Raw genomic sequence first — 17,257 nt, 5'->3', positions numbered from 1 at the left:
GAAATATGAAAAATGAAAAAAAGAAAAGATTTATTTTTTCTCAATTAAACTTAATGTCATGTTGACCAAATAAACACGTCAAACTATATAATTACACCCTAATTTCCAATTGCAAAATGACCTTTTAAACATACCCATAATACTTGACATTAATTTGTGCGTTTGGTATGATGGGAATATTTTTTTTTCGGTTATTAATAAACATTTTCAAAATATAAATGAGTTTCTTTAATTGGGTCAAAGTCTTTTTTCATTTATCATTACTTCAACCGACACATGCATAAATTATCACTCTTTAATGCTCAATAGTAAAGTAATTCAATAGATCATAGGGCTTAAAAAGTGGGTGATTCATTAAGAATCTGTAAATGTATCTCATGTAGCTTAATTAATCCATACTAATTATTATATACATAAATTATTATTCACAATTTTTATATGAATATATTGTGTATAATAGATGAATCATTCAAATTCATCCTTGATAGTTTCAGGATTTTGGTCATGTATCTTTAAATGAACTTAGTTATTGTACCATTTATTATCTATTTATGCATTGCATGTTCATTTACATGTACATGATATATATGAATAAATACATACATATAGAATATAGTAAGATTTTTTTTTTCTTTTTACATTATTTATGTAGCTTAATTAGTTATAATAAGTTGCTTACTTTTTTTCTATTACCACCAACTCATATTTAGTATAGTCATTTACATGCGATTAGCTTCTTAACAGTTTGATTTTGTAAATATTTTGCATTGTCAATAAAACTTACTCTTTTACAATTATTTGAATTATATGTACTGTTATTTTTTTTTAAAAGAAAAGTTGTGCTAAAAGTGTAATTCTTGATTTGCTACTGCATGTGCTCAAAACTTATTTTGCTATTTGTGTATGTGCGTGCCTATGTGACTTTAATACACTTCTCCAAATTACCTATAATCATTTTTGAGATTATACCTTTTTACTTACTATAAAAAAAATAAAAAAATCCCCATTTATTTCCAATAAAGAACATTTTAAGTATTAACCAAATCCACCAAGAGTCAAGACTCATATGTGACCATCATCTCCCATTTTCACTGCTGTAAAAGCTTTCTTGAACTCCGCAGGACTTCGCAACAATAGTGGCGGAGTCAAAAATTTTTACCAAGACTCAAAATTCGGAAAAATAAACATACAAGTTAATTGAAACAGGTTTGACATCTATTATATACATTAAAAATTATACTAATCAGGTATAAATAGTATAATTCTTTAGAGAAAACAACCATGAGATAACTCCGCCCTTGAACAACATAACAGGGTAAAATTCAGAAATGTAAGAGAACAGAATCTACGCAGATTTTATCATTGCCTAGTCTTCGTCAAATGAACCCTTTATTGCCACCTACCTCTTTTTAGCAGTAGTAGCAGCAACAACTTTTTTTCCTTAGAACTATCAACTATTCCCTTAAGTAAACCAAATAGTTAATTTGTTGAATTAATCGCAGATGGCAGGTGGATATAGAGCTGAGGATGATTACGATTATCTGTTCAAGTTGGTGCTAATTGGAGATTCTGGTGTCGGAAAATCCAATCTCCTTTCTCGATTCTCCAGAAACGAGTTCAATCTTGAATCAAAGTCTACTATTGGCGTTGAATTCGCTACCCGTAGCATTAAGGTAGATGATAAGATCGTCAAGGCTCAGATTTGGGATACTGCTGGACAAGAAAGGTATTTTTTTTTTCTCTTTACTTCTACATTTTGAGCTAATTGGTTGAATTTTGTTTGATCTGGCAATCCCATACTCTTGAAACTTGCGTATAAGTTGCTAATTTAACTTTCTAAAGTGGGATTTGTTTCAATTTTTGCTAGAATCTGATAATTAATGAGTTAATAAACTTGCCCCCAAAAAAAAGTTTTGATTTTTTTGAGTTTTTTGGCAAGATTTGAAAAGGATTGGTTGTTTCATAGCTAAGGGATGAAGTTCCCTAATTCAGTTACAGATATGTAAAAGCTAGAAGGCGTCGTGTTACTTAGTATGTTATGTTGCCATCTAGATTTTGTGACTGTGTGGTACTTTGTTTTTGTGAGCTGAGGGTATATCGGAAACAGACTCTCTACCTCAAAGTAGTGGTAAGGTGTGTGTACATTTTATCCGCTCAGACCGCACTTTTGTGGGATTACACTTGGAATGTTGTTGTGGTGGTGGTGGTTGGTGTTGTGGTACTTTGTTTTTGTGTGTATATATCTATCTCTTACGTGTCTCTCTACCTCACAAAGGTAGGGATAAGGTTTGTGAACATCATACCCTCCCCAAGACTCCATGAGTGGGATTACATTCGGTATGTTTTTGTATATATAAGGAGGATGTGAAGGATATGATTGCTCTGTCTTGCTTGGTATTGTAGAGATGCTTTTGATTGTTAGCTAGCAAGTATAACACTTAGTAGTGATGGATTTTTCCTATGGTTCAATGCCTCCCATTAGTGTCTTTTAGGCAACGAGCAAGTGTAGTTGTGGATCAAGTTGTCAATGGTAGACCTGAATTTACTTCTAACTTCTTCTAAAAGGTGATTTCTTCTTGTTTTTCTTCGAGAGTTGTAAATTAGAGGTGAGAACAAATGACATCTGCACGTTAAACTTCCATAGGTGTGATGGTTCATTGCCCCGGTCCAGAGTACGATTAATCTGGCATGGACTACATGAGCCCCTGATAGTTTACCGGATAAATTGAGTTGCCGGGCATTCCTAGTCATTCATAAATCTTTGAGGTTTAAGGTTTCAAATATGAATATCATATAATTAAAGAAAAGGAAAGAAATGGTACAAAAACGGATAACTAAGGAGTGGAGCAAATGTGGTCCCTAGGGATTTGGCTAGTGGTAAGTGGGCAGTGCATTGTGTGTGGGTTAGGGGTAGATCAAAGGTTTGAAGCCTACTGCAGTCAAAATTGCAGTACACTGTATTCAATTGGAAAAGGGTAGAGAGGTGGGTCCATTATCCACCGAGTTTCAAGCGGTGCGCCACTAGCCCTCGTGGATTCCTCGCTTATAATAATAAGGAACAAAATTTGGCTTGTTGACAATGTTATATTTAATTATTTATAGCAAGCTAGCTAGAAAAGTTGGACTTGTGCATGTATGGTAGTACTAGTCTATTAATTATCTCCTAGCTAACATCATCTCATTTAAGTACTAATTGACTTTTGCTAGAAACTTACTTTTTCAGGTGAGACTAGAGGGCTTTTTTAAAGAATGGGTACTATTTTCCATTACTTATCAAAAAGAAAAAGGAAAATGTCATGCACTGAATTAATCACGACATTTTTAAAGAATGGGTACTATTTTCCATTAATTAATTGTTGTGCACTTAATTAATCACGACATTTGACTGTTACCTACTTCATCAGCTTAGGTGTCAGAAATAATCTCCTTATAATGCCATTTTAAGTGGTGGTTCTGTTGCAAATTTCGGACTAGACGCTAGAGTATAGATGCGTATACATGGATGAAAGATGAGCTTCGCTCATGTACTCGAAATAGTTAACTGACATCCTAAGAGAAAGAGAATGGGTGTTTATCCTTGTAGTTCTTCTGTTCTGGTTCTCGTTGGTTAGTTTTATATTTCTTGCTTTCTTTTATTGCTTAACCTGCGACTTTCTTCTGCCAGCTAGCCTAATTCCTGATAAGTTCATTTTCGGGTTTGATTTTTTATTTCAAGTGTGGAACTTATGTTTGAGCTCTGTTAAATCTTTGGTTTGAAATCTTTTTGGTTCTCCTTTGTCACGGTAAGATTGGCACCTTATTAGATGTGGAGACTAATTAAAACTTCCATTTCCCATGTCGGACAATAGGTACCGTGCAATTACAAGTGCATACTACAGAGGGGCTGTCGGTGCATTGGTTGTGTACGATATCACTCGACATGTCACATTTGAAAATGTTGAGAGATGGTTAAAAGAACTTCGAGACCATACCGACCAAAATATAGTCATAATGCTCGTTGGGAACAAGGCCGACTTACGTCACTTGCGTGCTGTTTCAACAGAGGACGCCAAGGCCTTTGCTGAAAGAGAGAGTACCTTCTATATGGAGACTTCAGCACTTGAATCCTTGAATGTTGAGAATGCGTTTACAGAAGTATTGACCGAGATATACAGGGTGGTCTGTCGGAAGGCACTCGAAGTTGGGGACGATCCTACTGCATTGCCAAAGGGGCAGACTATAAATGTTGGCAAGGATGATGTTTCAGCTGTGAAAAAAGTTGGTTGCTGCTCTGTCTAAGCTAAAAAAACCAAGAAATCAGTGAAGTTAAGCTTTCAAATGGCTTCTCCTATAGTTGCATTGAGTATTCTCAGTTTTGAATATCTTAGGAAATATTCCACATCTGTATTGTTTCATTAACTTACCTTTAGTTTGTACCCTATTTTGCTAGTCTTTTGACTCTTTGAAAAGATTTACTATTATTTATATACTTTTACATTATATTTTTATTTGGTATGTTTATGGCATGAGATGAGTTTAAATGGAGAAACATGATTTATATATAAGCGTCGCAACTTATTTGAAACTGAAACTTAGTTGTTATTTAGTTTGACATGTAGAAGAGCAAGTGGTTTTGGGTTTTTTTCTGAAGAATAATGTCTCTTAGGATTGTTAATTAGTTGTCATTTTATCTTATGTTCTCTATGTTTTAATTTGTTTGTTTTACTTTACTTTTAAGTCTGTTTTTAAAAAAAATTGGTTTCTTTTTTTATGACACCTCTTTAATTTCACTTTTACATGAGTCTTTTTTAGTTTTTTGAAGGCATAATACATAAGTATGTCATTTAACTTGACCTTATTTTACATTTATGTTATTAGGTCTGCACAAGTAGACACTTAAACTTGAACAAAGTTAAACTAGTAGACACATGAGTCCTAGCATAATACATGTAAGACTCAAATTGTCATGTAGGATTCCATGTAGAATGTGTGTCTATTTATTTGATTTTATACAAATTTAAGTATCTACTTGTGCATCCTCAAAGTAGGAGGGTGTAAATGTGAATTAAGGTCAAACTAAAGGACATATTATGTGTACATAATTATATATCATCACTTTACTTTGTAACTTAAGAGTAAATTTGCTTAGTTTGGTGTGAACACCTAAATATTTTCCCAAGTAATGATAATGTACCAACAGTGATAAGCATGCTCAACACTATAAAAAGATATAATACATAAACGTGCATTTTAACTTAACATCATCTGATATCTATATCCTCCAATTTTGTGTGCGCGCAAAATATAGACACTTAAACACTATCATAAAATTGAACAAGTAGACACTTTACGTCCTATATGACAAATCTCACGTGATTTGTCATTTAGGATGTGTGCATCTCACACAATTCGTGTAAGACACGTGTGTCTACTTTATAATACTTTAAGTACCTTCTTATGCACAATCAAAGTTGAAAGACACACATACTAACTGATGTCAAGTTAAAGAACACGTTAATGTATTGTACGCTTCAGAAAGTATCACTAACTAGTTATACCATCTGCAGTACAAAGATGGCACATTAATCCAGAAAGAATACAGTAATCATGCGCGGTTGAACAAGATAATTTCAGATGTCTATACAAAATTCACAATACATGCACATGGTTCCAACAAAATTAAGAGGTCTGTACAAATTCAGGTGACAAATTAAGGTCACCAAGTTATATGCTAACATCTAGCCAAAGTATATACAAAATATATATATAATTATACAGGTCTCCTCTTGTTAGAGAACAAATATTTAACAAGAGAACAAAATGTCCCACTCTTATAATTATTCATCCACCAACCAACTCCCTGTATTCACAAATATTTTCTTTCTATCGACAATCCGGTGGATTTGCAGATAGGGCAAGTGTTCTTCACAACCAACCACTTCTTTACGCACTCCGCGTGATATTCATGCCCGCAATCAAGAGTTCCTATAGTTTCTTGCTTGTTGTAATCAGTCTGAAATTGAAGGCAAAATATACATTGCAAGCCATCAGAGATGTAAGGATAACTAAAAGAAAGAAAACAAGGAAATGTAGCTCCATAGGAAAGCACAGTAAAGCATTAATGGCGCATAATTGGAAAATAATCATGCATTACAAACCAGACAACATAAATGTGAACAGAAAAAAAGAAGATGGACAGAAACATCTTAGTAGCCGAGGCAATACTTTGCCTGGTGGAAATCCAAAAATAATTGATGGCATCCTACTGTGATGATAGTTAAAAGCTTATAAAGATTGAGGAAGGAGTCCAAAGCATCCTCAGTTTATTTCGAAACAATGCAATAGTAAACTGTTGGTCAATAATTCAGCTGACAGACTACGCTATGCTATTGCTTAAATAGATTCATACCACCACCCAAGAGAACGCATGGCTCTTATACTTGGATGTCAACCTATTCTTTCTCCATAACATTTTATACCGTCACTTCTAGAGTTACAAATATAGGAAAAGAAAAAGAAATCAATTCCAAATGCAAAAGTTTTCCAAGTGGAATGATTTGTAAAATTATTATATTCTTTATTAGGAGGAAGAATGAAAGAGTTATAAGGGGACAATTGTGCCAACTTCATATTTCTGCTTAATACATTGTCTCCCAAACTTGACTTATTATATGAAGCATCAAAAGAAATTTCTTTAACCACAGTAAGAGAGAAAAAAAACAATCTTTGAGAAAGAAAAGTGTGAATAGAAGAGATTGACGATTATCAGAGAGTTAAAACAAGAATATCTTCATCAAAGATACTGAAAACAAGAATTACTAGTAGATATAAGAACATAAATTAAGAGATATAAGAACATTTCCTAGGAAGATCATTTGGAATGAAGTTTAACACTCCTTCGTTTCAATTTATTTGTTTGGTTTTGACTTGACACGGAGTTTAAGAAAATAAAGAAGACTTTTGAAACTTGTGGTCTTAAACTAAAGATATGTAAAATGTACCAAAGTGCCCTTTAATCTTGTGGTCTTAAATATGTCATGTGGAAAGTTAGAATTAAAGAATTATCAAGAAAGGGAAGAGGCATTCTTTTTTAAATGGACTAAAAAGAAAAGGCAAACAAACTGAAACAGAGGGAGTAACAAACTAAAACCTACTAATGTGATTGTTTGAGCAAGAGCTTACACCCATTTGATTTGTCTTGGTTAGTGTACTTAATCAGCACCTAAAATTAAAATGGACGGGAGAAAAGGAGACTGAAGTAGAGCCATCCCCAGAGTGATCCCTGCAAAAGTCACAGGCAAACCTAATCCTACTCAAAGTATAAGTTAGTGCTAATACCTGGCATATGACACAGAAATCAGCTTCGTGATCCAAACATGCAGCAGTTTCCAGGGTGCAAGGAATAACGGGGGGCGAAAATGATCTTGTTTTCAAACGGTTAATGATTATTTCATCTGACAATCCAGTTGTTACATTGCCAATCTGCTCCCCCAGTGCAAGAAGCTCCTGGAATATAATTTTAAAGTTGCAGAAATTTTATTATTAGAAGTCATGCAAATTAATTGCAGAGCAGACAATAACTCCGAACTAGTAAATAACATACAAACAAAACAGAGACTTCGCAAGTACTGATTAGCCATCAGGACAAATCTGAGACAGTAATATAATCAAGAAACCTATTGCTCACCTCGTAGGACATGTGATCTACGTCTAAACGCATATCTCTGTGCTGATCAATGGGATTGTTAACTTCATGGTATCCCGAAACATCCAGCATTGCCACTCCCTACATATAACAACCATGAAGAGATAAACCCATTAGCATTCAATTCTATTAACATCAAACAAATGCATCAATTAGACAACAATAATGACAAAGGAAGTAACGAGATATGGTCAAACAGAGAAAAGTTTACATCTTCTGGCAGAACTCTCATGTTAGGAAGGTTCTGATGTCTAGTATTTCTTTCAAGCACGATAGCCCTTCGATGAGGTCTATACAACCCAAAGCCAGTTGGTAGGGAGGGCATATATCTGGGCCCTGCCTCTACAATGCCTTGCATTAGGTTAGTGGTGATATTGGACGAATTATTTGGTAGGTGTCTGTGTGAGGATGATGCTGTCATTTGCGGAGGGAAGGTGATAGGCTGGCCTCTCATTCCTTGAATATTAGGTGGCAGATGATGAAGTCCTGGGTGCCCTTGAGGAATGGGTGGATGCAGAAAACTAGTCAAACCTCCATTGCTGGATGCCATATGATAACCTCGCAAGCCCATGTTTCCAGCATCTACACATCCCCCAATGCCACCTAGTGTAATAAAGAAAAGCAAGCAGCTGCAATCAGTTCCTGAAGTTAAATGTCATCACTTGAAGAATTTGAAGAAGGGGCGGGGGGATTCACTAGAGATATAGAACTAAGGGGGACACATATGCAAATCATTTGTCAATACAAGATAAATTAACAAAATGGTAGTCAAGACAAAAGGAAAATCAGACATGTTTTCTGTGGATTTTTCCATTTAAAATAAGCGGGCAAAAGGAAGCTGAAAGATTCATTGTTCAGCTGGTAAGAAAACAAATCTTAAAACAAAAGACTTTCAGAAAACGTTAAACAAGGAGAAGATCAGCAAACCTAGAGAAAATAGATCCCTAAATTTCAATTAAAAAATGAACATAAATTACCAGGTACATAGGGTAAAGGAGCAGCCTGATTCCAGGCCCAAGGTTGAGTCTCACTACCATTGCTGTTGAACTGCAGATCCAACCAAGGATTGCCAGGCAACTGATGGGTCTGACTTATATAGTTCCCTTGAAATAAATGATTGTGGTTATGTCGTGCGATATTTTCTGGACCATTAGCACCAGATCTGTTATTCATACTTCTCAGTGCTACATCTTCAATGTATGATGATGAATTGCCTCCATAATCTGGTGGTGTAAATGATGCAGCATCCATTGGAATATCAGATTCATGTGCCCTTGCAATCATTGGAGCAACAGAAGAACTGGAACCTGCCAAAGCATGATGATATTGAAGATTTGCAGGAATTCCTTCAGCATTCTTTCTCTTAAATGAGCCTCTGACATCGTCCATGTAATGATTGTTCCTTCCGTAATCTGAATTCATTCCAAGGATGTTGTGAGAGCTTGTATGAAGCCGATCATGTGGCCCATGATTTACTGGAATAGGGAAATCTCCAGAAGCGGATGGAACAGCCATGTAAGGATTGTAATGATTTGATGAAGCAGAAATAGCTAGGTCAGGATTGCTGGCAGGATGCTGATGTTGAATCCCATTGAACTGTGTCAAGCCATATGTTAAGGTACCCTCTTGATGGTCTGATACATGGTGCAAATATATATTACCAGCATTTACGGGAGCTGGTACTACTGCATGGACAGTAGGCTGTGGTAAAGTCGCTATGCTCCCATAAAACATGCAAGGTGCTGAATGAAAAAACTCTTGACCTTGCTGATCTGCTTCCATATCAATTATGCGATTACCGTGTGACATGCTCCTTTAGCCTATCTTCGTGGTTACAATGTTGTGGGGTGATGCCTGCTTGGAGGAGAACAAGCTATAATACATACTGCATCCTAATGACATCATTGACTAAGAAATTGCATAAACTTGATAGATGGCCAGCTGATAATCATTTTGTTTGTAAATGGACATCTAGATCAATGGATGCTTATTTCAATATCTTTCTCCATGTTCATCCCAATAAGTGAAGTTCAATATTGAACCTAGAACTTAGTAGTTCTTATTCAAGATCTTTAGGAATTACATCTTTGATTCAGAAAAATTGAGCTTGGGTATCATCACCTCAATAAAAACACTAATGAAAAATAAAACCACAAAACTCATGAATGTTTTTCCTATAGTAGTTACGTATGGTAAATATAATGAACCAGATAAATATGGTGTGGGGAGTCTTAGCGAGCTCTTCTTTCTGCATTCAGAATCACCTTAACCGATCATTGGCAAATTCACTAGTCATGAAGGGTATATCTCAAGATGCCAAACCAAATTATTAAGTCTTCACCTAAACTTCACGTATCCCACAAATCAAGTAGGATCTCAGTTCTTTCAGAGAGCTTAAACGCCATATCACTGAAGATAGAGAGATTCACATTCTTGTGGTAGATATTCAGGCAGGGCAGTGAGACTGACAGACCCGGATGGAAATTTTTCAAGTCGGGAACACACCAAATAAAATCTTGATTTTAGTTGTGTGTTTTTTTAAAACAACACCAACCTTCATTAGGACTTCGAGATTAAATTATGTCATGTTTGGTTACCAGAGAAGTGGGCAAGACAAATTACACAGTTTTCAATCAGAAATGTTTGTTGCTCATGAAAAAACACTAGCCAGAAATTACATGACAACAACAACAACAATAATAAAAAAATTGGGGAGGGTAGAGTGTACTCAAACCTTACCCTACCTAAGAGATAGAGAGTTTGTTTCTGGTAGATCGTCGCCTCAAGAAAAACAGTCCAATGCAGTCCAAGGAAAGAAGTAACGAAAGTACAAGAAACAACATATGGAAACAGAACAAAAACTACAACAAAACAAAACAATAATTGAGATACAAGAAATCAAGAAACAGTAACAGAAATCGAAGAACAGGAAACTACAGGAGCAATACTATGACTATTAATATGAACCGACAACAAGCCAGTGCACTGTTACCTACCAACCTTCTATCATAATCCATGTCCTCCACACTCTCCTATCATGTCCTCAGTAAGCTGAAACTGCGTCATGTCCTATCTAATCATCTCTCTCAAACCAGCTTAGTGACAGGATGCATACACCCAAGCAAGACACATAAATCAAAACACTCCAATTGAGTTGATTATTGCCCAAACACCATAAAAGGAAAACCAAATTATACAGGCATACACCCAAGCAAGACACATAAAAAAACATAATCTTCCAGTATTGTTAAGGTCAACGTAACATATATAACTGATACACAATCTTATGCAATTCATGGATGAGAAAAGGAAAACATACAGCAAAATCGAAGCCTCACCTTTTTATCATCCAAATATCAACTTCTTCCTCGATTGTCGCCTTTAAACATAAAAGGCACAAAAATGCTCAGTGGAAAACACCTACACAAATCACAAAAACCAAAAAAAAAAAAAAAACAATCTTTTAGACAAAAAAAACAAAACCCAGATACCAAAATGGCGATCAATAATCATCAAACTAAAAATCAACAAGAAACCCCACAAATTATTGCTTCCTGCCATAGCGTATGCATGCTTAAAACAAGAATAACAAGAAATAGCTACACATTACCTAATTCACAAAATTAAACATTATATTTGAAACTTTGATGAATTGGGTCCGATTATAAAATGAAAAACTAACCAATTAGAGGTTGATCAGACGATCGATAGATCAAAGAAGGAAAAAAGCAAAGGGATAATTGAAGAGAGGTTTCAATGGAAAAGTGGAAATTTTACGGTTAACTGCTAATTGGCTGTTTGATTCTCCTATTAATTGGCCACGTTATTTTTCTTGTAATTTCTGCTGTCATCCCTAACACGATAAGGCAGTTCAGGGTATTTAAGTAATTGCACCTCAATATAGAATTCATTAGTTTTTTGTTTTTTCATTCGGTATTCGATGTTTATCTGAATGGACTAAATTTGAATTTGCGTTAAAAATTCTCCACATTGGTGGCTTGATGACATTTGCCTTTTAAGTCCTTAAAAGTTTTATACTTTCATATTATTTTCGATAATATTAAAGATTTTTTAAAAAAAGAGTAAAAAATCTATATTTTAGAAAAAAAATTTATCTACTTTTTAATTAAAATATTTTAGAATTTTTAACTAAACAATTCAAATATTCTACTAATGAGAATATTGTTTTTACAATAATATGCAAGATACTATATTGAAAATACATAGTTAATATGTTATTAATCTAAATAACTCCGCACTATTATAAATAATAATATTACGGAAAATATTAACACTAAACTAAAAACAACAATTATGAAAAAAGAAAAAGAAGCAATACTATTTTTTTACGTAGGCATATATACTTAAAGTTTTAGAATAAAATTTGACTTTAGATGATTAATTTTATTGAAATATCTTTAATTAAAACTTTTTAACAAACGTAATATTGTATTTTATAATGCTAATTCAAATTTAAAGTCCCTAATAAAAAAATGTTGATGCTATAATAATAAATTTGGTATTATAGGAAAAAGCCTATTCCTACTCGCATAAGAAAACAACATGGTAGTCAATTTAAAGTCACATGAGACTAATAATTAAGCATGTTCTAATTTGGGCCAATTTTTTGTTGGAAATAAAATTCAATGATATATTAGGGAAAATGACAAAAATAGTCCTCTAAGTGTCGATCTAACAAATTTTGGTCATTTAATTTTGTTAAAAGATATAACATTCCATGAAATATTTATATAAACTTGGTAGGCATTTGATATCCAATTTCTTCTCATGATTTAAAATTTTTGAGATGAAATCAACATTTGGATATGCCATTTTTGAAATCTTAAATTCTCTAAAAAGCTTAATTTGGAATTTCATATCATGATTTTCACATTTTCAAATACAAAAATTGATTCACATGTTTAAATTTTGTAATTTACTATTTTATATATACACTATTGTTTGAGATAAACTAAATGAGTGATGAAATATTCACATAATATGAATATGTTGATATAATACTAACGGTATTGACCAACAAACAACTCAATGAAATATAATACTCTATCACTCATATTCAATTTTACTTTTTTTATTGAACTAAGTTCAATCAATTAATGTTGTATTTTTTTAGTATAACTTTGTGATAACGTATTATAAATAACAAATTAAAAGAAAAGTAAGACAAACTGATTAAAATATAAAAGTATTGAATTTATAAAAATACCTTCAACTAGTAATACACATATTGATAGATAGATGTCTACTTTTACACGCTTTTATATATATATATATACTAGTAATGTATATGATAAATATATAAATAGAATTTTTGTTGCTATAATATAAACAGCCTTGCAAGGTTGGACAACGTGAGAGTTAAGAGGATGTTTTCCCAAACGACAAAAAAATACACACTTTGCTATGTGAATTAAACAACTTCCCAAAAAAATTTACCCCACTTTAACGTTATAATTAATTAATGGAAAAATATAATTATTTATCTTTTAATTTTTTTATTTGATAGTGATATTAGAATTTGATTAGATTTGAATCTTGATTAAATATTTTTAATGAAAATTATTATATATTCAAATATTCAATATTCTAATTTAAAATCTAATTAATAAAGTAATACCTATTATTCCATCACAATATTTAGTAGTTCTCGATTATATTACTTTGTGTTATCTAGTACTGTGCATCATCTTCATTATATATTCAAACATTTTGATTTTTCCGATTTTAACTTAAAAAATCTACATTTTGTTAATTATTTGATTATCATGTTTTTTTAATACATATTACTTTCTTTATCATTTAAGTAATTAAAAACTAAATATGATGAGATTATTGAAATTAACAGTAATTTCTTAAAAATTGTGTCAGGATAAAATATCATTCATTCTAAAAGTATTAGGATTAATTCCCAGGAAAGAAAATATCACAGTATACTAGGCTTTTTAATTCCTTAAGAGGTTCGACTCAATGCTTTATTTTTATCCTAGTTGATCTTAATTCACATTAGAAGTGAATATGCATATGTTATTTTGTGATGTTTTTATTTTATAAATACTTAGTTCTTAGATTCAAATTTCAATGAAAATAAAATATACATGATAATTTCTATCTCCATATATTATTTTTTGGTGATTAAAGTTATTCAATATTTGTGTTAATGAAGATAGTAAATATACAATAAATTAATTGAATGTGTGCAAATTGACCTATACATTCTTTAAGATGCAATAAATAAATGTCAATTTTACTGCATTCCTTTGAATATAATAAATTTAACATTCTAAAATATTTATTATTGATTATAAAGATAAATAAAAAATTAAATAATAAAATTAGTCTTAATTTTTTAAATTGAACAAATAAAAAAATATTCTTAATATAATAAATGAATAAAAGTAGACTGAGGGAATAACAAATATTCTATAGAATCATTTTTAATTATGCTCACACTAATATATTGTCTTGTTTTTTAATTTCTAATTATTATTTTTTGAGAAGATACCTTTTCTATTCTGATGGTTCAAAATAAGAATATTCCCAAAAATCACATGAGCCATTAGCGAGTAGCGCAAGACATCGGCCCTACTTTTGTGCGTCAGAAACCAATATGCACACACTTCATCTCAACTAGGTTTTTATCGATACGAGATACGAGTTATGATAGGGTGATTGTAATTTTAAAAATATTTTTAATTAAATATTTGGGTTTGACTTAAGAGTAACGTCAGGTAGAGGTGATCGAATTCATTTAAATCCTCTTCGACATAAAATTATATCTTTTATACATGATTTAAATTATTTTTATTTATATATGATAAATGTTGAATCTTCTTTGACCTTTTTGTGCGCAATTCTTCATATTTTGATTATTTTTTTGATGAAAATTTTGATCCTGCTACTGTTTCAAGTTGTGGGATAAATTTCATTAAGAATATTGCCTTTTAAAATATGTCTTGAAATATGCATGAATTCAATTAATCAAGCTTCAATATAAATAGTGAATGCAGAAAAAAAAGATCAAACATAAATTCAGAATAAGTTTGGCACTATCTGTTATATCATGTTATAACCAATAATAATTTTAACGAGTTTCAATACATATTTTTTTAATCCTTTCAGCGAATTCAAAATTTCAGGTAGTAATGATGATTTCTTGTTGATCAACTTTTTTGTCAATAAGGTTTATATATGTATTACTATATTTTATGAAAATAAAGATATCTTAAAATCCAACAATATTTTAATTTATTGGTTAAATTGTAATTTCTTGTTGATCAACTTTTCTTCAATTAGATTTATGCAAGTATGTATGCATTATATATATTTTATGAAAATAAAGATATCTTAAACTCAATAATATTTTAATTTATTAGTTAAATTGTCATCAATATAAAAGCAAATTGAAAATTCATTAAATTTACACTTAATAATCATAGCGTCAAACAAGTCAATTGTGGAGTATTAATATTTAATTGATCTTGATTGGTATGTTTCTCCTATATTTTCTTTAATTTAACTATAATCTATCACATACTAGACTGTTGATTTTAGTCTATAGTTTTGATATATGGGCTTCTTACTGATGGGCCTATGTCACTTTATGGGTAATGGCCTTTATTTCCTGTGGCCATTCGGTATGCGGAATGGGATAGACAACAATATACATGAAATTATTATTTTATCGCGTCTTCTCTATGGGATTACTATCCCACTATTTTCGTACAATTGGTGGGATAAAATAATGTTGGAAGCAATTAATACCGTAACCAAACGTGGAATAAAGTTAATCTCAAATTCTATTCGACTTTTGAGATTATTATTCTGATCTTAGGTACTAAACGACCAATAATTATGTGTATCGTACTACTGAATATCGAATGATGCTAATTTCCCATATGGACTACCAAAATCGATTATATTTATGATATTTTACTCTCAAATACCAAATTATTGAATTTCTCAGCTCGACTAGGTAATTCAATTTTTGGTGATTTATGCGACATCCCTAATCTCACCTATCTTGCTCACATACTACCCTATTTTCACTTTGATTAGTAGTAAGATGCTCATAATTCTACTATACATTTTAATCTCTTCGTTTCAATTTACGTAACATACTTTTTTCTAGAAAGAATGACAACCTTCTAAATTTGGAAAGGATTAACATTTATAACCGCATGTATGTTATTGCATGTTCAAGGTCACAAGTTTCAAAAATCTTATAGTTACACAAAATGTTATGACATGTTTATACCATAAGTTTCAAAAATGTTCATCTCTTTCTAAACTTCGTGCTAACTCAAACTATGTCATGTGAATTGGAAAGGAGTAGAGTGAATGAAATAGAGGCACATAACAATGTTACTAAGTTCAAAACCAAATATCTGTACACAGTAGAAATTTGCTCAAAATTCTAGTATAGCATAAAATTTCACATCACATCACATCCCTTGGGAAGTGGTGCGGCTCTTCCCAGGACCCTGCTAACGCAACATGTTGGCCTGTCATTTTACTTGGCTTGCTCACTGAACTGTATTTCACTTAGTAAAATATTCATAATTTTAAAATCTTACACTTCAATTATCTTGATCATATACACAACAAAAACTAGAGCTATTGCTCTGAATCTTGAAGTGCAAAGATCATTTTTTTATAACACAAGATTGTACATTTGCTAACAACTAGAACTATATAGCATATAGTTTCTTATATTGATTTTTAGGGATCTCTGATTCTGACACGATTGAGATGGATCGTGACAATGTATTTGCTACTCCGAGTTGATTTCCTCTAAGTTCTCAAATTTGAAGACTCAATCCGAGGCATAACTATCCAGTAACACAGTGTACCTAGTGTCACGACCATGATAAAAGTTACTGCACTTGCCATCCATCTTTCCTCTTTACTTATAACAATATATAACAGTGCAAGAAATGTTATGGAGACAAATACACAAGCCAACCACATTAGCTTGTTGATAATCACCAGCATTTGCTTTTTGACTCGTCTTTCAGCAACCACGATTGATGCATGTTTGAATGGCTACGACAGCTAATGATACGAAGAGTGCAAGAGAGTTGAATATGAAGAAAATGACAAAAGGGGATTGAGGAGCAATCCTTCCTTCTCCTATTGAGTATCCCGAAGGAACCTCCTTCGGATTATCAGTATTATCCGTCGAAAGGGTACATGCAATTATTCTATTTTAATTGATAAAATGAGATTAAGAAAACAAATATTTCCTACATTGTTATTTGTTAAAGTGATTTTAAAAGAAAGAAAATAAATATAGGGTCCATTGATAATATTTTAATTAGAAAAAAGATGTGTTTTAAAAGAAAAGAAATTATATATTTTATTTGGAAAAGGATATTTTTGACCCATTTAGTAACTATATGAACATTGAGCATTTTTTGAGCCAAACTATAAGGAAAAAAACATTTTTTTCCATTTAACATACTATTTTTTTTTGTTCATTAGAAAAAGCTTATAATAATTTTATTATTATTAAAAAGAATTGAGTCTTTCAAATTTTTGGGATGTCTCATTTTT

At 32.0% G+C, this 17,257-nt stretch overlaps 2 protein-coding genes across 2 annotated transcripts; one reads left to right on the top strand and one right to left on the bottom strand.

The window, feature by feature from the left end:
* The first annotated feature begins 1,300 nt into the window (after positions 1-1,300).
* LOC125811532 (ras-related protein Rab11B) lies at positions 1,301-4,505 on the top strand. Its single transcript, XM_049491038.1, has 2 exons — positions 1,301-1,726; positions 3,849-4,505. Exons 1-2 carry the CDS (start codon positions 1,503-1,505, stop codon positions 4,276-4,278), a joined length of 654 nt encoding a protein of 217 aa, XP_049346995.1. The 5' UTR covers positions 1,301-1,502; the 3' UTR covers positions 4,279-4,505.
* Positions 4,506-5,589: 1,084 nt separating this feature from the next.
* On the bottom strand, positions 5,590-11,511 carry LOC125811518 (probable E3 ubiquitin-protein ligase ZFP1). The gene is made up of 7 exons (XM_049491024.1): positions 11,367-11,511; positions 11,023-11,063; positions 8,662-9,538; positions 7,896-8,287; positions 7,667-7,765; positions 7,318-7,485; positions 5,590-5,992 (listed from the first exon to the last, which is right to left on the bottom strand). Exons 3-7 carry the CDS (start codon positions 9,491-9,493, stop codon positions 5,846-5,848), a joined length of 1,638 nt encoding a protein of 545 aa, XP_049346981.1. The 5' UTR covers positions 9,494-9,538; positions 11,023-11,063; positions 11,367-11,511; the 3' UTR covers positions 5,590-5,845.
* Positions 11,512-17,257: the final 5,746 nt, after the last annotated feature.

Source organism: Solanum verrucosum, unplaced genomic scaffold (genome assembly GCF_900185275.1).
Source record: "Solanum verrucosum unplaced genomic scaffold, falcon-dt-bn FXZP01000238.1, whole genome shotgun sequence".
Taxonomy (NCBI): domain Eukaryota; kingdom Viridiplantae; phylum Streptophyta; class Magnoliopsida; order Solanales; family Solanaceae; genus Solanum; species Solanum verrucosum.
The sequence above is the reverse complement of the archived record's forward strand: the minus strand, read 5'-3'. Positions and strand labels throughout refer to the sequence as shown.

Excerpts from the sequence above, each read along its gene's own strand:
- LOC125811532 (XM_049491038.1), top strand. The coding sequence starts at position 1,503 with ATGGCAGGTGGATATAGAGCTGAGGATGATTACGATTATCTGTTCAAG. Across the intron at positions 1,727-3,848 it reads GATACTGCTGGACAAGAAAG|GTACCGTGCAATTACAAGTG; the intron begins GTATTTTTTTTT and ends GTCGGACAATAG.
- LOC125811518 (XM_049491024.1), bottom strand. The coding sequence starts at position 9,493 with ATGTCACACGGTAATCGCATAATTGATATGGAAGCAGATCAGCAAGGT. Across the intron at positions 7,486-7,666 it reads TAGATCACATGTCCTACGAG|GAGCTTCTTGCACTGGGGGA; the intron begins GTGAGCAATAGG and ends ATTATATTCCAG. Across the intron at positions 5,993-7,317 it reads ATTTCTGTGTCATATGCCAG|ACTGATTACAACAAGCAAGA; the intron begins GTATTAGCACTA and ends CTTCAATTTCAG.